Below are 21205 nucleotides of genomic sequence, written 5' to 3' on the forward strand. Positions count from 1 at the left end.
TTTTTTCCATCTATTATATTCTGTTCTACTCTACTCTATTCTCCATTCCATTCTTCTTTCCATCTATTCTATTCTGTTCTACTCTATTCTACTCTATTCTCCATTCCATTCTTCTTTCCATCTATTATACTCTGTTCTACTCTATTCTCCATTCCATTCTTCTTCCCATCTATTATATTGTTCTACTCTACTTACTCTATTCTCCATTCCATTCTTTTTTCCATCTATTATATTCTGTTCTACTCTACTCTATTCTCCATTCCATTCTTCTTTCCATCTATTATATTCTGTTCTACTCTATTCTCCATTCCATTCTTCTTTCCATCTATTCTATTCTGTTCTACTCTACTCTACTCTACTCTACTCTACTCTCCATTCCATTCTTCTTTCCATCTATTCTATTCTGTTCTACTCTACTCTACTCTATTCTCCATTCCATTCTTCTTTCCATCTATTATATTCCGTTCTACTCTACTCTACTCTATTCTCCATTCCATTCTTCTTTCCATCTATTATATTCCGTTCTACTCTACTCTCCATTCCATTCTTCTTTCCATCTATTATATTCTGTTCTACTCTACTCTACTCTACTCTCCATTCCATTCTTCTTTCCATCTATTATATTCTGTTCTACTCTACTCTACTCTACTCTCCATTCCATTCTTCTTTCCATCTATTCTGTTCTACTCTACTCTACTCTACTCTCCATTCCATTCTTCTTTCCATCTATTATATTCTGTTCTACTCTACTCTACTCTACTCTCCATTCCCATTCTTCTTTCCATCTATTATATTCCGTTCTACTCTACTCTATTCTCCATTCCATTCTTCTTTCCATCTATTATACTCTGTTCTACTCTACTCTATTCTCCATTCCATTCTTCTTTCCATCTATTCTATTCTGTTTACTCTACTCTACTCTCCATCCCCATTCTTCTTTCCATCTATTACATTCTGTTCTACTCTACTTTACTCTATTCTCCATTCCATTCTTCTTTCCATCTATTCTATTCTGTTCTACTCTATTCTATTCTCCATTCCATTCTTCTTTCCATCTATTATATTCTGTTCTACTCTACTTTACTCTATTCTCCATTCCATTCTTCTTTCCATCTATTCTATTCTGTTCTACTCTACTCTATTCTATTCTCCATTCCATTCTTCTGTCCATCTATTATATTCTGTTCTACTCTACTCTACTCTCCATCAACATTCTTCTTTCCATCTATTCTATTCTATTCTGCTCTACTCTATTCTATTCTCCATTCCATTCTTCCTTCCATCTATTATATTCTGTTCTACTCTACTCTATTCTCCATTCCCATTTTTCTTTCCATCTGTTCTATTCTGTTCTACTCTATTCTATTCTCCATTCCATTCTTCTGTCCATCTAGTATATTCTGTTCTACTCTACTCTACTCTATTCTCCATTCCCGTTCTCATACCATTGTTTTCTACCGTTTCCTGCATCTTTCTCACACTACCTTCTGTTAGAGCAGTGAACTACCGTAATTCTTGTCTGATTTGATGTTAATGCCTTATTTTACTGTAACACGGAGAGTCGGAAGTCAATACTTCTTTTTCTTTCCCTATCTTTCCTCACTTTCCTTCCCCCTCTCCCCTCACTGCTCTATTTTTTACTTTCGTATTATATAATACTCTATAATATAATTTTAAAAAATGTTTCAAAAACACACCAAGGGGGTGGCGTAGCGTTCCAACAGGCGTCCCGCTTAGATTAACAGAGTTGGACGGGACCTTATAGGTCATCTAGTCCAACCCCCTGCTCAAGCAGGAGACCCTACATCATTTCTGACAAATGGCAGTCCAATCTCTTCTTGAAAGTCTAAAGTGATGAAGCTTCCGAAACTTCCGAAGGCAACTTCTGTTCTGTGGGTTGATTGTTCTCACGGTCAGAAATTTTTTCCTTATTTCCACGTTGAATCTCTCCTTGGTCAGTTTCCATCCATTATTCCTTGTCTGGCCTTCAGGTGCCTTGGAAAATGGCTTGAGCTCCCTCCTCTCGGTAGCAGCCCCTCAAATATTGGAACATTGCTAATCATGTCTCCCCTGGTCCTTCTTGTCACTATCCAGGCCCAGTTCGTGCAACCGTTCATCGTATGTTTTAGCCTCCAGTCCCCTAATCATCTTGGCTGTTCTTCTCTGCACTCTTTCTAGAGTCTCCACATCTTTTTTATAAGCGTGGTGACTTATTAGGTTTCTGCCCGGCGCTTTGGCCAATGCTTTTACCTTGTTTAATTGGTCGATATTGCTTTGAAAAGTGCTAAGGAAGGGAACAAGGAAGGGTTTGAACAGACTTGGGGGTCTCACGTCCTTTATCTGAGGGACTTTTTCCCTCAGGGACTCTGGTTCAGACCGGTTCGGCCGAGTAGGGAGTAGCAGCGCCATCTTGTTTTTTTGCTTCTGCGCATGTGCAGAAGCATTTTTAAAAGTACTGAGGATATGCGCATATTGTGCATCAATGCAATACAATACAATAGCAGAGTTGGAAGGGACCTTGGAGGTCTTCTAGTCCAACCCCCTGCTTAGGCAGGAAACCCTATACTGTTTCAGACAAATGACTATCCAACATCTTCTTAAAGACTTCCAGTGTTGGGTCATTCACAACTTCTGTCCCACTGATTAATTGTTCTAACTGTCAGGAAATTTCTCCTCAGTTCTAAGTTGCTTCTCTCCTTGATTAGTTTCCACCCATTGCTTCTTGTTCTGTCCTCAGATGCCCTGGAGAATAGTTTGACACCTTTTTCTTTGTGGCAACCCCTGAGATATTGGAACACTGCTATCATGTCTCCCCTTGTCCTTCTTTTCATTAAACTAGGCATACCCAGTTTCTCAAGTGCATGCAATGCGTCCCTGGTGAAGTGGCAGTAGCAACAGCCGGAAGCAGGGGTGGGTTCCTGGCAGTTCTAACCTCTTCTACAGAAGAGGTTCCACAAATCTACAGTGACATTTAGAACCGGTTCCAGCTCCCTCTCTCTGCCCGTCCGCACATCATCAAGATGAAGAGCGAGAGGAGGAATTCTGGGAGTTGAAGTCCACAAGTCTTAAAGCTGTCAACTTTGAACACCCCTGGGGTTATTTTTTTTCTAAAGGGTTAGGGGTGCAAGGGTCTTGTAACTTGACAGTTTTAAGACTTGCGTGCTTCAAATGCCAGAGTTCCTGAGCCAGCATGACTGGAGGAGGAATTCTGGGAGTTGAAGTCCACAAGTCTTAAAGCTGTCAAGTTTGAACACCCCTGGGGTTTTTTTCTAAAGGGTTAGGGGTGCAAAGGTCTTGTAACTTGACAGCTTTAAGACTTGCATGCTTCAAATGCCAGAGTTCTTGAGCCAACATGACTGGAGGAGGAATTCTGGGAGTTGAAGTCCACAAGTCTTAAAGCTGTCAACTTTGAACACCCCTGGGGTTATTTTTTCCTAAAGGGTTAGGGGTGCAAGGGTCTTGTAAAGTGACAGCTTTAAGACCTGCCCACTTCAATGCCAGAGTTCCTGAGCCAACATGTCAGTTGCTAAGCAAGAGCGTTGTTAAGTGAGTTTCATCACATTTTACAAGTTGGTCATGCCTACCCAGTCACATGGCTCTCAAACCACTCCTACCCGGTCACATGGCCGGCAAGCCTCTCCCACAAAGCAGGCCACACCTACAGAAGAGGTTCTAAAAATTTTTGAAACCCGCCACTGGCTGGAACCCACCTCTGCTCCGGATGCCAAGTGACAATGGAAGTGATACTCCTCTCCAATCCCCTGTGTTCCTCCAGTGCAGATTCTGGGGAGAAAGAAGGCTGGAGAGGATGTGTCTCCATGAAGCTAACTTTCTCCACTTTGATCCGTCTCACCTTCAGTTTGCCTTTTGCATTATGATTTTTTTCCCCCTTTACTCTTTGCAGGCGGGAAACTTTTAACCATTTGTATGCTTGGTTAGAAGACGCTCGGCAGCATTCTAGTCCCCACATGGTGATTATGCTGATTGGCAATAAAAGGTAAGGATTGCTTCTGGTTTTTCCTTCCTGCCCACCCACCCACCGAAAGCCTACGAATTTGGTGAAAAGAGTAAGGTTCTACATTTAGGCAAGAAAAACGGAATGCACAGGTACAGTATAGATGGTACCTTGCTCAACAGTAGTAACTGTGAGAGGGATATTAGAGTCCTAGTGGACAACCATTTAAATTGGAGCCAGCTTTGTGCAGCAGCTGCCAAAAAAGCCAACACAGTTCTAGGCTGCATCAACAGAGGGATAGAATCAAGATCACGTGAAGTGTTAATACCACTTTATAATGCCTTGGTAAGGCCACACTTGGAATATTGCATTCAGTTTTGGTCGCCACAATGTAGAAAAGATGTGGAGACTCTAGAAAGAGTGCAGAGAAGAGCAACAAAGATGATTAGGGGACTGGAGGCTAAAACATGAAGAACGATTGCAGAAACTGGGTATGTCTAGCTTAAGAGAAAGAAGGACTAGGGGAGACATGATAGCAGTGTTCCGATATCTCAGGGGTTGCCACAAAGAAGAGGGAGTCAAACTATTCTCCAAGGCACCTGAGGGTAGAACAAGAGACAATGGGGGGAAACTAATAAAGGAGAGAAGCAACTGAGAACGGAGGAGAAATTTCCTGACAGTTAGAACAATTAATCAGAGGAACAGAAGTTGCCTCCAGAAGTTGTGAAAGGCCCCAACACTGGAAGTCTTTAAGAAGATGTTGGATAGCCATTTGTCTGAAACGGTATATGGTTTCCTGTCTAGGAAGGGGGTTGGACTAGAAGACCTCCAAGGTCCCTTCCAACTCTGCTATTGTGTTGTATTATTGAATCAACGCATGTCTGACTGTCTACAGTTCCTTCGACCAAAGGTATCTTTACATGGCTTTGCAACCAAGGTGGATAAAAATCAATGATTTAAAAAAAAATCACAAGAATCGGATTTTTTTAAAAAAATTAAATCGGACTTTATTCAAATTTAAATTGGAATTTTTTTAATGATTTTTATCAAATGTATTTTAATAAAATGCCTTTGGAGGGAACATCTATCTAAAGATAGTGTTCTATTTAAGTTGCCTTCGTAATCTGGTTTACTCGGTTTATTAAATGGAGCTTAGTTATGTAGCATGAGGCTGTATCTTCTGCAATATTGGGACTGTCGGTTGAGTCAACAGCGGGTCAGAGGAGGAGCCGCTGCGGGATCAGAGATGTCAGGGTTCTGACCCGCCAGCGATCTGCTGAGCTGGCAGCAGAGTCGGAGAGTGAGGAGGTTGGGGAGGAGCATGGGCCGGTCCTGGAGGCTGGGGAAGGCTCGGACGAGGGCTCTGCGTCAGAGGCAGAGATGGGTCCGAGGCTGTCTGACAGTGATCAGGTGCCTACGGAGCTAGACAGCAGCGAGGCAGAGGAACAGCTGGAGCCTGTTCCCAGTGTGCGCATGCGCACAGCTGCCAGAAGAAAAGAACAGCTCAGAAATCAGGGTCGACTTGAGAGTAAAGCCACAGGTGGAAGGTGATTGGCCCCTCCCATAGGACATATAAGCGGAGCGAAAGGGGAGTGGGCTTTTGCAGGAAACAATTCGTTCGCTTGGTCATTAGATTCATTTCAGGATTGTGAAGATCTGTCCGTGAATCTCAGAGACTCTGTGCCCAGTCTTTCCTTGCACAGCACCTCATTTGGAAAATATTTACATGGCAGCTTTCCAAGATAGATGAGGTCTGTAGTCATAAATATTCCTTTGAAAGACTGTTTGCCAGGCCTTTGCTGAATGGGAATGAGAGGAATTCACGTTCTTTTAATAAAAGGGGTTTTGTCGGGATCAGGATTCTGCCTTCTGCTTTTTGAGAAAGCCTAGGTCAGAACAGACAGTTTGCTCTTTTAAAAATTATGATTTAAAACAAGTTGACTCAAATCAAGTATTTTTCCTAGTGATTTGAATTGACTTGATTTAAATCAAAATCTACCCTGGCTGCCACTGCAAAAGGGGAACCCACAATTTTGGAAACAGATGTAGCTGGAAGATAGATTGTCTAGGAGCATCCTCCTTTGGGCATCTGAATCTGCACTGCTCTGTTTTATACAGCAGTGCCTGTCACTTCTCTTAGGAAGCTCCTTGGGGCAGTTTTCTTGCAGACGTTTCATTACCAAACTACGTAACATCATCAGAGCCAGTAGGGCATAGGGCAGCGATGGCGAACCTTTTTTGGCTCACGTGCCATAAGTGGGGGGAGCACGGGGGGTCGTGTGCGGGCGTGCCGCACCCATAATGCAACGCGCCACCCAGTGCGCATGCGCGCACAACGCACCCATTTTTGCATGCTTTTTTCGCCCTCCCCAGGCTCCAGAGGCTTTATAGGAGCCTGGGGAGGGCGAAAAGAGCCTCCCCCGGCCCCCGGAGGCCCTCCGGAGGCTTCAGGGAAGTGACTTCCGGGTTGCTCAGATGGTCGTTTTAAGAGCTCTGAAGGCTTCAGGGAAGCTTGGGACGGTCCCTGAACAGGCACGAGACGTGCGTCTTGATCGCCCGGGCTCGGATCGCCTCCGCCGTGCGGCGCCTCAGGCCCGGCGTCCTTGCACCGCTCCGCCCAGCCTCTGCGCATTCGCCAGGGCCCGGCCTTCACATCGCTGCCGCCACCGCCACCAGGGCGGGCGCGGCTGAGGCCTGACGGATTTCCCTTCGGCCGAGCCGGTCCTGGCGGCGGCGGCGGCAGCAGAGATGTGAAGGCCGGGCCCTGGTGAGGGCGCAGAGGCTGGGCGGAGCGGCGCAAGGGATCAAGGTGGCTGCGCGGCCGTCAGGCCTCGCCGCGCTGCCCTCGCCTCCTCCTCCTCCTCCAGCCGCGCCACGCCAGGCAGGCCGCGCAGCCGCCTCGATCCCAGCCTTAGGTGGCACTGCGCCATGCTCAATAGTCGCACCTCAGCTGCCTGCCGCTTTTCCCCTCCTTTGTCTCCCAGCCAGGGCGGCCCGCCGCCGAGTTGCGACTATTGCCGCCGCTGCTGCCGCCATTCACAGGACCCGCCTCTCAATCCTCCAGTCGGCAGGCTCCGATTCATTTGCTGCCTGCCAGGCCCTGGCACCGCGTTCGAGCCGGAGGGGGAAAGGAGGAGGAGAAGGAGAAGGAGGACAACAAAGCCCCCTTCGCTTTCCCCGTCCCCCCCCCTTTCGGCTTAATCCTTGCGACGCCCGCGCAAAGCCCCGAGGGGACGGATTCCTGTGCGGGACACATGGCAGGAAGGCCATAGAGTCCCCCCTCCCTCCGCCGTCCAGACGGTCCCTGAAACCTTCGGAACGCTTAAAATGACGCTCCGAGCAACCCGGAAGTCACTTCCGGTTTGCTCGGAGGGTGGTTTTAAGCGTTCCGAAGGCTTCAGGGACAGTCCCTGAAGCCTCCGGGGGGGGGGGAGTCTCTTTTCGCCCTCCCCAGGCTCCTATAAAGCCTCTGGAGCCTGGGGAAGGCGAAAAATAGCTTTTAAAAAGGTGAACTCAGCTGGCTAGCGCGCGCATGCGCGCTGGCCAGCTAACAGGGCAGTGCCTCGCGTACGCTGACAAATGGCTCCGCATGCCACTTGTGGCACGCGTGCCATAGGTTCGCCATCACGGGCATAGGGGATTTGCAGCGGGAAGGGATGCTTGCCTCCTACAAGCATCTGATCATTTTGGAGATCAGGTGGTTTTTTTGTTCTCATCTTCCTCTTTAATCTCTGCATGTCAATTTTTCTGCCCAGAAGTCCTTTCAGGTTGAAAGTGTTGTGGCCAGCTCGCAGCTGACGAGGACGATGAGGTTGGGGAGGAACTTGGGCCAGTTCTGGAGATTGGGGAAGGCTCTTCTGGATGCTCTGTGTCCGATGCAGAAATAGAGCGAGGACCATCCGACATTTCCCAGCCACCGGATAGGCAGCTGCCTTTGGAAGATGATACGAGCGAGGAGGAAGAACAGCTGGGCCTGTTCCAGATGCATGTATGCACAGAGCAGTTAGGAGAGGGAAACAACGGAGGACAAGGAGTTGACTCGGGAAGCAAAGCACACATGGACGCTGAATGGCCCCTCCCTGGCTGGGGAATAAATAGAAGGAAAGGAGAGTGAGTGGTGGTCGTAGGAGACAACAGTTCATATTTCTGAAGATTTGGGTCGTCATGTTTCGTGCAACAGAGACTGCTTGCCAGAACTTAATTTGCAGCCTTTTGGCTGGGAGCTCACGGCTTCGCAATTATCACAAGGAACTGATAATGTCTGTCACTGCAGTTAACTCCTTGAAGGACTACTGCCTGATCATTTTGGTGGGTGAATGCAGTTGATTCACAAGAGGTAAATTAAGAGGGTTAAAATAATTGGCAAGGAGTCTTTGAGAGTCACGAACAAATCTTCACATCAATGAAACAAACCAATTGTCTCCTGCAAGCTCCACTCCCCTTCCGCTCCTCTTGCTTCCCTCTGGGAGGAGCCATTCACCGTCCACCTGTGTCTTTACTCCCGAGCCAGCCCTTGTTCCTTAGCTGTTCCCTTCTCCTGGCAGCTGCGCACGCGCACATCAGGAACAGGCTCCAACTGTTCTTCTGCCCCACTGATCTCCGACTCCGAAGGCAGCTGATAACTGTTGGACGGCCCTGGCCTCATCTCTGCCTCCGACACAGAGCCCTCATCAGAGCCTTCCCCAGACTCCAGGACTGGCCCATGTTTCTCCATGTTGATTGTCCTCACGTCAGAAAATTTCTCCTTATTTCCAGGTTGAATCTCTCCTTGATCAGTTTGCCTGGCCTTTGGGTGCCTTGGGAAATACCTTGATCCCCTCCTCCCTGTGGCAGCCCCTCAAATATTGGAAGTCTGCTATCGTGTCTCCCCTGGTCCTTCTCTTCACTAGACTAGCCGTGCCCAGTTCCTGTAACCATTCCTCATATGTTTTAGCCTCTAGTCCCCTAGTCTTCCCATTGCTCTCCTCTGCATTATTTGCTGTATTATTCTCTTTATTCTATGTATTAATGATGGATGCTTTTCCCTGGGTCATATGACCTTCGGCGACCTTCTGACGAGCAAAGTCAGCGGGGGAAGACAGATTCACTTAAAAACAATGTCGCTACTGTAATTTAAGAACTGTGGCAATTTGCTTAACTACTGTGGCCAGGGGCAAAACTCACATAACAACTGTCAGGCTTTGGGACTGAAATTTGGGTCTCAATTGTGATCGTAAGTCGAGGTCTACCTGCAACCCTTTTTTTGTACACGAGCGTGTTTGCTTCAGGGGTCCATCCAAGAGGGTTGAGGCCAGGCGGCTGAATTAACTGACTTTCAGGTGGGGTTTATCTGTATCATCATTGTATCTTAGTTTGATCCTAAGTAGAGGCAGATAATTCTCCCTCTGGGCACAATGAGAATATATCTGCTGAACAAAACTCCGCATTGGGGACAAGAAGGGCATCTGGCCAGTAAACTCAGTGCTTGCTCTATTCAGTTGCCCAAACTCCACCCTGCAAGGGATTATGGCAGTGACGTGCAGTCAGGTGAGGCAAGGGAGGCACAGCCTCACCGCTCTCATCATGAAAAGAAAAATGTAAAAGGAAAAAGCTGAGCTAGTTGCTGCCTCACGGTGGATGACTCTGCTTAACTGTTTAAAAAAAGCCTCTAACAAAGCGCCCTCTACTATGAGGCAGGAGAACTGCATGTCTCCTCTAGTCTGACTTTAGGCGTTTTATGATCACTCGAGCAGAGTTAAGCAAGGGTTAAAAGCCTAAAAATTCCTGACGTAGGTGAGGCACGCAGTTCTCCTGCCTCATAGTAGAGGACGCTTTTTTAGAGGCTTTTTTAAACTGTTAAGCAGAGTCATCCACGGAAGCCATGCTGTAGCACACACACTTTCCCCCAGCCTCTTTCTTTTGGAAGGCTCGGATCGGCTCCCATCCGGCTTCTCTGCCTCTCCTCTCACCCTAGCCTGCCAGCAGGAGGTGAGTGGGTGGGCTTTATTGCGTTCCAGGCATTTCCCACCCAGACAGCAGGCTGCATTTGCAATGGTGGAGCTGTTCGGGGAAGGCAGCAGGGGAAGCTGCTTTCAAGCCACTGGAAAAGATATCCAATCCAACTTTTGTATGTGTGTGTGTTTGTTTGAGAGTGAGTGAGAGAGGGAAGAGGGTAGGAGAGATAGTCCAAACGTGTGTGTGTGTGTGTGTGTGTGTGTGTGTGTTTGACAGAGGGGGAGGAAGGGAGAGAGAAACAAGTGCTGTCATTTTAAATCAGAACTGAGCATGCCTGGCTGTGGAATTCTGGGAGTTGAAGTCCACAAGTCTAACAATATTTGAAACCCACCACTGTGTCAGTGCCTCACCAGCCATAAACCTCACCACACGTCATTGGATAATGGGGTCATTAAACGAAGACAGTGATCACTCTTTCTTTGAAGCTTTTCATGCTCTTATCCTCTCTTGACCGTTGTGTTTGCCTCTTTTCCCATAGTGACATGGAGCATCGGCGGGTTGTACAAAAAGAAGAAGGGGAGGCTTTCGCCCGGGAACATGGCATGGTTTTCATGGAGACATCGGCAAAGACAGCAGCCAATGTGGAAGAGGTGAGTGTTGTGGCCCGCCAGCAGAGCTGGGAAGAGATTTGGACAGTGAGGAGGTTGGGGAGGAACATGGGCCAGTCCTGGAGTTTGGGGAAGGCTCTCGTGAGGGCTCGGAGGCAGAGAGGGGGCCAGAGCCATATGCCAGTTATCAGCTGCCTTCAGAGTCAGACAAACAGCTGTAGCCTGTTCCCAGTGTGCCCATGGGCAGAGTTGACAGATGAAGGGAACAGCTAAAGAACAAGGGTTGACTTGGGAGTAAGGCCACAAGTGGACGATGAATGGCCCCTCCCAGAGGAAATAAAAGAGGAACGAAAGGGGAGTGGAGTTTGCAGGAGGCCAATGAAGTTCCCTTCGTTGGTTTGTGACTCTCCGAGACTCCTTGCCAAGTTTTGCAGATACCTGCCTGGCAGCTCTCCAAGCCAGAGAAAGTCTGTGACCGTAAATCCTCCCTTGAAAGACTTTGCTGGATGTGAATGAGCAGAATTCACAGTCAATTAATAAAAGGAGTTTTTTTGGTCGGGACAAGGAGTTTGCTTCATGCTCTCGGGAAACCTCGGTTGGAACAGTGAGGATTAAAAAAAAAATGTTGCAAACTCGGCGGTCGGAAATCCCGGCATAACTTCTTCTGAACCCGTCAGCCAGACGGCGGAGGAGGTGGACTACCTTGTGGTCTCTTTCTTAGTTTCCTGTTGTGGCCCAGCAGGAGCCGTTGGAGTTGCCACCAGACTCCGACGGCGAGAGTCCCTCTGAGTCGGCTCAGGAGGATGTGGAGGACCCTGGACAGGGTTCCGACTCTGAGCAGGGCGCAGAGAGGCTGGTTGGCCACCAGGAGGCGCCTGAGGCATGGAGCAATGGTGAAAGCCAAAGGAAGGGGGGTCCTGATGTCATGCCTTGGAGCAGTGGGGAGGAGTCACAGGACAGTGAGTCAGACATCAGCAGTGAGCTATTAGATGCTCGTTACCGGCATGCTACCCAGCGTAAGGAGCAATTGAGCAATTACAGGAGGTAATTGCTCTCAGCTGCTGATCATTACACTCCTCTCCAGACTATAAAGGGACTGCTTGTGGACACACCCTTTGCAGGAATCAACTGATCATTGGAGTTGGAGAAGCTCAGATCTGTGTCCTACTTTGGCAGGCTGGATTGCTGCCAATCTGTTCCCTGGACCTTGGCAGGCAGGAATGCTGCTAAAGTGATTATCTGGAGCTTGGTAGCAGGATTGCTGCCAAGGGGTGTCGCTGTAGCTGGATTGCTGCCCAGAGTGCTATCTTGACCTTGGCAGGCTGGATTGCTGCCAAAGTTGAACCTGTATGTCAATAAACATCTGGAAGAGACTTTGTGTCGGAGTGACTTGTTATACAAGAGGAGGGGGTCAGAACAGTTTCCAAAACCTCTTCTGATGAGAGACGAATAGGAGTCTATATTCTAGCGGCTCTTACCCTGATCTTGAATTTTTTTCTTCTTCTTCTTTTTTCCCGTTTTCCCGTTCCCAGGCCTTCCTCAACACAGCGAAAGCCATCTACAGAAAGATCCAGCAGGGCGAGCTTGACATTTCCAATGAGGTGAGCTGGACGGAAGCCTCTCGGGCTCGCGGTCAAACCCGTAGCCAGGAATTCCGTCCTGGGACGGAGCCGCCTTATTCTAATTCATCAGGGAAGAGAAGCAACTTAGAACTAAGGAAAAAAATTCTTGATAGGTAGAACAATTGATCAGTGGGACAACTTGCCTCTAGAAGTTGCCTCGCGGGGGCGTCCGTGCGGCCCGTTCTTGGCTGGCAAAGTGCTGCTGGAGGCATCCATCATGTCTCTCCCCCCCCCCCCCAGCTCTAACCCTCTAACCCTAATCCCCCAACCCCGCCAGCTCATGGTGGAGAACTAAAATAGCAATAGTGCTTTATATACCGCTTCATCAGTGGTGAAATCTAAAAAAAGTTTAATACCAGTTTTGTGGGCATGGCTTGATAGGCATGGCTTGGTGGGGTCATGGGACTGGGTGGATGTGGCTATGTCGTCATGTAACTCGAGGATCAAAAGAGAGAAACTCACTTTAACAATGTCCTGCTGGAGCAGGGTTGGACTAGATGACTTCCAGGACCCCTCCAGCCCTGGATTATCCTCTCAAGTTATGTCTAGTGCCAGGCTTGTAGTCCTTCCTTCCTCTCCCTTTTCCTCCCTCCCTCCCTCCCTTTCTTTCTCTTTCTTTCTCCTTTCTTTCTTTCTTTCTCCCTCCCTTCTTTCTCCGTCCTTTCTTTTTCCCTTTGTTCGTTCTTTCTTTCTCCCTTCTTTCTTTCTCCCTTTCTTTCTCCCTTCTTTCTTTTTCTTTCTTTCTCCCTTCTTTCTCATTTCTTTCTTTCTCCCTTTTTTCTTTCTTTTTAATTCTTTCTCCCTTCTTTCTCCTTTCTTTCTTTCTCCCTTTCTTTCTCCCCTCTTTCTTTTTCTTTCTTTCTCCTTTCTTTCTCCCTTTTTTCTTTCTTTCTTTTTCTTTCTTTCTCCTTTCTTTCTCCCTTCTTTCTTTCTTTCTCCCTTTTTTCTTTCTTTCTTTTTATTTCTTTCTCCCTTCTTTCTCCCTTCTTTCTTTCTTTTTTTCTTTCTCCTTTCTCCCTTCTTTCTTTATTTCTCCCTTTTTTCTCTTTCTTTCTCCTTTCTTTCTTTCTCCCTACTTTCTCCTTTCTTTCTTTCTTTCTCCCTTCTTTCTCCCTTTCTTTCTTTTTATTTCTTTCTCCCTTCTTTCTTTTTTTCTTTCTCCCTTCTTTCTTTATTTCTCCCTTTTTCTCTTTCTTTCTCCCTTCTTTCTTTCTCCCTACTTTCTCCCTTCTTTCTTTCTTTCTTTCTTTCTTTCTTTCTTTCTTTCTTTCCTTCTACCTTCTCTTTCCCTTTTTTCTTTCTCCCTTCTTTCTCCCTTCTTTCTTTCTTTTTTCTTTCTCCCTTCTTTCTTTATTTCTCCCTTTTTCTCTTTCTTTCTTCTTTCTTTCTTTCTCCCTACGTTCTCCCTCCTTTCTTTCTCTCTTTTTTCTTTCTTTCTCCCTTCTTTCTCCTTCTTTCCTCCTTTCTTTCTCAGCACCCCCACAACCTTGTGCAAAAACGGACATGCCCCCCTCCCCACCATTTGTGGAGAACCTGTAGCAAAAAAACATGCTTAAATTTTTTTTTTTTAAAGTGGCTAAGATCAGCTGTGAGACGTGCGATTGTTGGAACTTTTCTTTTTACTTTTTTTTTTAGTATTTTTTACTACCGGTTGTGCAAACCAGTAGCATTTTTTTTACTACCGTTTCGGGTGAACCGGCCCGAACCGGTAGCATTTCGCACGCACGCACGCACACACACACACACCGCTTCATAGTGCTTTTACAGCCCTCTCTAAGCAGTTTACAGAGTCAGCCTATTGCCCCCAACAATCTGGGTCCTCATTTTACCCACCTGGGAAGGATGGAAGGCTGAGTCAACCCTGAGCCTGGTGAGAGTCGAACTGCCAAACTGCAGCCGACTGCCAGTCAGCTGAAGTAGCCTGCAGTACTGCGCTCTAACCACTGCGCCATCTCCGCTCGCTGATCTGGCCCTTGACGAAATCCAGTTGGACACCCCTGGTGTAGAGTATAAGCTTTGGGTGGTCAGAGCGCCTTTGTTTTCCATGTTTCCGGGGCTAAATCCCTTTTCTTCTCCCGTTCCAGGGAAACGGGATCAGGATTGGCGCTAAACAACCAGCGATTATTCCGGCTGGGACATCCGTCCGCCCGGGACCACAAGGCTCTGGGGACCGATCGGGCTGTTGCTAAGTTTGCTTGAAATCCTGAGGAGGGTGCTTTGTATTTCTTATTCAAACAGCATTGGGGGAAGGCAAAGATTTTCCAGCCCAGTTTTCCTTTCTCCTTTTTATATGAATTTGGGGCTCACCTGAATCTAATCTTGGGTCTCCCCAATCAAGGGCCGTCTGGCTTTTTTCTTCTAGAAGGAAAGGTATTTATTTCCCTTCTCCAATTTGGCTTTATGTCAGCAGTGACTTTTCTCCCCGCTGTTGAAAACATCCTTCCCTTGGACTCCATTTAATTTGGGGGGGGGGGGGAGGATCTTGCAGGTCGCCGTACCTGATTTTAATATTAAGCTGCGATGTACGCTTTCTCCGCTTCCTATTAAAACGTTTTCACATTTGCTTTCATCTGGTTCTTTTTTGCGGGAAAGGGAAGCGAAGGATTATACCAGGGGTCAGGGATGTGACCTAACATTGGGGGTGGAAAACACTAGGGCAGGAATGAGATGTGGTTTCTCTTAAGACGGGGGTAAGCAACCTGCGGCTCCGGAGCCGCATGTGGCTCTCTCATCCCTCTGCTGTGGCTCCCTGTTGCTGGCCAGCTCCACAATTGATAGGGTTATCAATTGGTTAGGACAGGTAAAGGAAAAAGGAGGCCGTGCTAGGAGGAGACTCTATGGTGGAGGAACCGGACTTCCCGGCGGCTTCTGAATTGAACGGTGGGGAGGGCGGGGGCTTCCTGTTAGGACCTTTGTGGGTTTTTGAGTGTTTAAGGTTGCCAACCCCTGGACTATACCAAATGATTGGTTTCATATTCTGCCATGGCGGTTCTTTTAATGCAGCTTTCCAATGGAGGAGGTTAGTCCTCGACTGAACGACGGCGGCGGCGGCCCGAGGTTATGGCTAAGCAAAACAGCGGTTTAAGCGAGCTTGGCTCCACTTTGCGACCTCCCTCTGCCGCCATCGTTAAAGCGAATCGCCGCACTCGTTGGGTTAGCAACAGGGTGATCGAGCGAAGGTCGCCGCTAACTTCAGCACGCTGCGTCCGTCGTAAATATAACCCTGGTTGCCAAGTGCCCAAATTTTGATCACTTGACCATGGGGATGCTGCAATGGCCGTTACGGGTGAAACATGGTCGTAAGTCACTTTTATTTCTGCCGTTGTAACTTTGGCTGGTCACTAAACAAATAGCGGACTATCTCTTAAGTAAGAAAGGACTACAGAGGGGGGGGGGAAACACATTAAACCACAAAAGATTTTAAAGGCAAATCTCCACAGAAATTTTTAAACACAAGGTTGATAAATGTGTAACAAACGTAACCAACATTTAAGGTTGCCTTTAATGACCCCTGTTTAATTGTTCTTCAAGACCTTCAGCGTGGTTTTTCCAGTGTCAGCTCTCTGACTTCTTTTTCTCTGGAGGTTCCAAAGGATCAGGACCAGGTTTAGAGGCTCTGTTGGAACAAACCTTGGGTTTGGTTATTCTTGGTGGCTTCGGTTGTTTCCAAAATAAAACACGCTTGACCTATTGGTTTAAGTTATGACAAAAACCTTCGAGGAATCAAATTGCAACCGTATGCATCGCTTAGGTGCTACCAGGATTAAATATCAGAGGGGGGGAAATGGATGTTCTATCAGCATACATTTCCGTTTTGGATATTAGTATTATGTACTATGATCATTGGGCCTTTTCATCAAAATTAAATTTGGAAACAAACTGAAAAATGAAGGAAGACTATGCCTCAAAATATTTGTCTTTTTAAGAAAGAATTCTGTTACAGGTTTCAACAATTTTGTCAGTTCGTATTGTACGTTTAGGTTTGTCTTCTTCAGAATGGGCACTATTGGGGAAAGGTACTTTTTTAGGTAATCTTTTACCAGGGATGCGGTGTCTCAGTGGCTAAGACGCTGAGCTTGTCGATCGGAAAGGTCGACAGTTCAGCGGTTCGGATCCCTGAGCTCCCGTTACTTGTCCCAGTTTCGGCCAACCTAGCAGTTCGAAAGCACGTCAAAAATGCAAGTAACAAAATAGGGACCACCTTTGGTGGGAAGGTAACAACGTTCTGTGCGCCTTCGGCATTTAGTCATGCCGGCCACATGACCACGGAGACGTCTTCGGACAGCGCTGGCTCTTCGGCTTTGAAATGGAGATGAGCACTGCCCCCTAGAGTCAGAAACAACTAGCGCATATGTGCAAGGGGAACCTGTACCCATACCTTAATCGTTGTAGATCACCATCCATCACTTCTGAGTATATGCCGGGAATAATTCATGATGCATTATTTCAAAAAGGACTTTGGCCGACTGCAATTTTAGTTCTGAAAGTGGGAACGTTTTTTCCCCTCTCTTTCACCAACGTTCACAGATGTACATTTTAGAAGCTGCGTTCTCACCAACCTCGCAGAGTAAGCCTTTTTTCTATAGTCTTAAATTCCAGGATTCGTTCAGAAAAGTGATCGACGTTTAAAAAATGGTACCTACTTTTTATGTTTGTTTATTTTTTGTTATAAATAACGGACTGCTCTTTTAAAACAGGCTTGCAGATGTAGCGTAGAACAAGCGTGGAGAATTTAAATTTTTTTTAAAATACGTGCAATTTTAATAAACGACGATGTGCCATCAAGTACTGTATTTGACGGAGTATAAGATGCACCTTTTTCCCTCAAAAAAGAGGCTGAAAATCTGGGCGTATCTTATACACTGAATACAGCAGTTTTTGCCTCCTGAAACCTCGCCCCCTTCACCACAATGGCCGTACAGAGCCTTTAGGAGGCTTCCAGAGTGCTCCTGGGGGCTGGGGAGGGAAGAAATGAGTGAAATCTGCTTAATTTTGCCCCCGCCAACCCCCAGGAGCACTCCTAAAAGTTATGCATGCCCTTTTTTGACCCCCCCCCAAAAAATGGGCCCATTTTCACAAAAAACGGACTGTTTTTTGGGGAGGTCCGGAGAGTGGTGCCAAAACTTTTTTTTTTTTGAATTTGCCTCTTCAAAACCTTGGTGCATCTGATACTTCGGTGCATCTTAGACTTTGAAAAATACGTTAATTTTCAACTGATGATAATATTCATCCATCGGGTTCAAAGAGCACCTTGACATCTAACAGGCTGTGGGGCTGCCCACGATGTGTCCTCAGGTGGCTGGTAAGGCCTATACGGGCATGAAAGGTTGTCGGGGAGACCTGGGTGGGCACCATTGTTGCAGCCTTTGCAGCTCTGGCTTTGCGGAGTGCCCGCTTCTCTTGGTTGTTCTTCAGTCCTCAGATGTCTGGCAGCCTTGGGTGGATCACCGTGCGCTGTATCAATACAATAGCAGAGTTGGAAGGGACCTTGGAGGTCTTCTAGTCCAACCCCCTGCTTAGGCAGGAAACCTTATACCGTTTCAGACAAATGGCTATCCAACATCTTCTTAAAGATTTCCAGTGTTGGGGCATTCACAACTTCTGGAGGCAACTTCTGTTCCAGCGATTAATTGTTCTAACTGTCAGGAAGTTTCTCCTCCGTTCTAAGTTGCTTCTCTCCTTGATTAGTTTTCATCCATTGCTTCTTGTTCTACCCTCAGGTGCCTTGGAGAATAGTTTGACTCCCTCTTCTTTGGGGCAGCCCCTGAGATATTGGAACACTGCTATCATGTCTCCCCCAGTTCTTCTTTTCATTAAACTAGTCATACCCAGTTCCTGCAACCGTTCTTCATATGTTTTAGTCTCCAGTCCCCTAATCCTCTTTGTTGCTCTTCTCTGCACTCTTTCTAGAGTCTCCACATCTTTTCCACATTGTGGCGACCAAAACTGAATGCCGTATTCCAAGTGTGGCATTACCAAGGCATTATAAAGTGGTATTAACACTTCACGTGATCTTGATTCTCTCCCTCTGTTGATGCAGCCTAGAACTGTGTTGGCTTTATTTGACAGCCGCTGCACACTGCTGGCTCATATTTAAATGGTTGTCCACTAGGACTCCAAGATCCCTCTCACAGTTACTACTATTGAGCAAGGTACCACCTATACTGTACCTGTGCATTTCGTTTTTCTTGCCTAAATGTAGAACCTTACGTATCGATCGATCTTGTGCTAGGGTTTTCCAGGAAATGGTGTCAATATCCAGGGACTTGAAGGAGGCTTTCAACGTGTCTTTGTATCGCTTCCTTTGTCCCCCATGCGATCTCTTTCCTTGAGACAGTTCACCGTAAAGCAGCTGTTTGGGGATGCGATGGTCGGGCATCCTTGCAACAAGGCCTACCCAGCGTGTCTGGCCTTTCATCAGCAGGGTGTGAAGTGATGGCAGGAGAGGACTTTTGTGTCTGGAACCTTGTCCTGTTCCTCGGTATTCTACGGAAGCAGGTCATGTGGAAGTGGTTCAATTTTCAACTAGCAATCACCTACGTACCATAAGAATAAAGTATAAGATTGCAAATCATGGATTTGAGTGTGCGATACGCCGTGACTCTTTATTTTCATTCCTTAGTGAGTTCCCAAGAACAAATACATCTCAATGTCTTTGGAGATTCTCAGCCATCCAGTATTGTCCCCAAGGTGCTTTTTCAAGAGGCAATTGGACTTTCTGGTGTGTTTTTTTTTTTCTTTGAAGATGTTTCGCTTCTCATTCAAGAAGCTTCTTCAGCTCCACCATCCAGTCAGAGCTAAAGAAGCTCCTTGGATGAGAAGCGAAACGTCTTCAGAGAAAAACCACAAAGACAAGTTTCCTCTTGAAAGAGCACCTTTGGGGTCAAAAGGAATCTTTCCGGAGTCAGTCTTGGTTTCTATGATCTCCGCTCAAAAATAAGCTCTATTCATTTCACGCAAAAGACAAGGCGGTCCTCCACCAGAATTGAGCCCAAAATCTCTGTTGCTAAGCGAGGCAGTTAAGTGAGTTTCGCCCCATTTTATGACCTTCCTTGCCACTGTTGTTAAGGGAATCACCGCAGTTAAGTTAGTAACACCGTTGTGAAGTAAATCTGGCTCCCCTGTTGACTTGGCTTGTCTGAATTTTGATCACTGCAATGGTCATAAGTGTGAAAAAACAGTCGCAAGTCACTTTTTTCAGTGCCGTTGTAACTGGTCACTAAATGATTTGTTGTTAAATCAAGGACGACCTGTATCATCATCTTTTAATGACCCAATAATCCCTTGCGAGGTACAGTCTGGGCAACTGAATGTAGCTGAGCGTTTTACTGGCCAGATGCCTTTCTTGTCACCAATGCGGAGTTTTGTTCAGCAGATATGTTCTCATAGGGCCCAGAGAAGTATCTGCCTGGGATCGAACTCACCACCTCCTGAATGTGAGGCGAGAGCTGCACCACTAGGCCACTTATTTTCTGAGTGTACAAGGGAGATGCGGCATTGATCCAATTGCGCGGATGGGATTCCCACGTGTGGAATCCCTTTTTCTGTCTGGTCGTGTGCGCCCAATTGATTCCCTCAGGTCAGGGTGCTGAGAACAGCCAAACCACAGAAGCGGCTTTCCCGCCCTGTACACCTAATCCTCGACTTGCAACAGTGACCGTTGTAAAAGTTGCAACGGCAAACAAAAGTGACCTATGACCGTTTCTCACACTTATGACCACTTTTCACACTTAGCGACCATTGCGGCATCTCCGTGGTCATGGGATCGAAATGCAGACAGCTGGCAACTGTTTCACATTTAGGGCGGCTTGCCATTGATCACACGCACTCATCTTTTGTGGCCTTCCGACAAGCCAGATTCACTTAACGACCGTGTTGCTATCGGAAAACAACGGCGGCGGTTCTCTTAAAACCAGCCTGGCAAGGAAGGTCGTAAAACGGGGCAAAGCTCATTTCAGGGCGGTCTCGCTTAGCAACAGAAATTTGGGGTCGACTTGCGGTCGTAAGTCGAGCACCCCTGGGAGGAAAGGTTGGCGGCCCCGCCCCTTTTCGGCAAAAGCCTTTTAAAAAGCGCCCGGAGTCACTTCCGGCCAGCCCGGCCTTGGAAAACCCACCCACCCCCATTCATTCCCGGGCCTGTAATAAAAGCAGGCGATCCAAGATGGCTTCCCCCGCCTAGGTGACTAACACAGCCGCCTGATTGCGCGGGCCTGAGAGCAGAGGAAGCGCCACTTCCCGCAGGCCGTCCCGCCAACGACAGTTGATTGGATATCGCATTGAGCCCATTGCCGTAGAGGAGGAGGAGGAGCAAATCAGGCGCCTATTTAGACAGCTTCCTCCAAGGAAGCCCCCCCCCCGCTCTCGCTTCCACCCTCCCCCCCTCCTTCCTCCGCAGCGAGCGAGCGAGCGGGCGAGAGACTTCCTGGACGGTCTCTCAACCTAACCTGCTTGCTCGCTTCACCCGCCCACCCGTCCCTTCCGCGGCTACGCCGCCTCCGCTTCGGAACCTCATTGGGCCTTTTCGGCAGCGAGCCGTCGCCTAAGCAAGCGTGGTAGGCGGGGCTTGGAGGCGTCCGAGGGTAAGTTAGGTTGCACCGTCCATGCTCGGCTGCCTTGTTCTCTCGGCTCTCTCCCTCCGAGAGGGGAGGGGGCGGGAGGAGTGAGTGGCTCCTCAAAAAAAAAGGGCGAGGCGGAGGTGGGGAGAACCCCCTCCCCCACCCATCCACACCTCCCAGGTAAGACCCCGCTTCTTTTTTTTTTTTTGGAGTAAACTCTTCCCCTTTCGCCGACCCACACGAGGCTTCGAGGGGGGGGCACGTCTATTATGGGATGGGCCTTCCTCTTTGCAGGATGCAGGCCGATGCAGGGACTGTCCCCATCCCTCCCCCTCCTCTTGCTACGGGGAGAGAGAGGGCCCAATTTTAGACGGAATAAAAGGAGGAATCGAAGCTGAGCCGCCTTTGCTCTCTCTTCGCTCCCCTAATTGTTGAAAAGGGGGGGGGGAACCATCGAGACTCCGCTTAGCAAGAGGAGAGAGAGGAAGGGAGGGGGTGGGTGATAGAGAAGGGGGAGACAGAAAGGAGGGT

General features: G+C 47.6%; 2 protein-coding genes across 10 annotated transcripts in view; both read left to right on the plus strand.

Annotated features, from left to right (window-relative positions):
* Positions 1-14682, plus strand: part of LOC309382125 (ras-related protein Rab-2-like) — a 32673-nt gene extending 17991 nt beyond the window's left edge. For both annotated transcript variants that reach the window (XM_081933629.1, XM_081933628.1), the window contains exons 5-8: positions 3905-3997; positions 10428-10539; positions 12030-12098; positions 14204-14682. In XM_081933629.1, the coding sequence (XP_081789755.1) occupies positions 3905-3997; positions 10428-10539; positions 12030-12098; positions 14204-14308 (379 nt within the window). In that variant the 3' untranslated portion in view covers positions 14309-14682. The remainder of the gene's footprint in view (positions 1-3904; positions 3998-10427; positions 10540-12029; positions 12099-14203) is intronic.
* Positions 14683-20634: 5952 nt separating this feature from the next.
* LOC309382118 (chromodomain-helicase-DNA-binding protein 8-like) overlaps positions 20635-21205 on the plus strand; it is a 146450-nt gene continuing 145879 nt past the window's right edge. For 4 of the 8 annotated variants that reach the window (XM_081933609.1, XM_081933618.1, XM_081933617.1 and 1 more), the window contains exon 1: positions 20639-20854. The gene's annotated coding sequence lies outside the window, so the exon portion shown is untranslated. Of the gene's footprint in view, positions 20855-21205 lie in introns of all 8 variants that reach the window. The other 4 variants (XM_081933611.1, XM_081933610.1, XM_081933616.1 and 1 more) reach the window with 4 other exon arrangements.

The sequence above is a fragment of the Natrix helvetica genome, assembly GCF_964273705.1.
Source record: "Natrix helvetica genome assembly, chromosome: Z".
Taxonomy (NCBI): Eukaryota; Metazoa; Chordata; class Lepidosauria; order Squamata; family Natricidae; genus Natrix; species Natrix helvetica.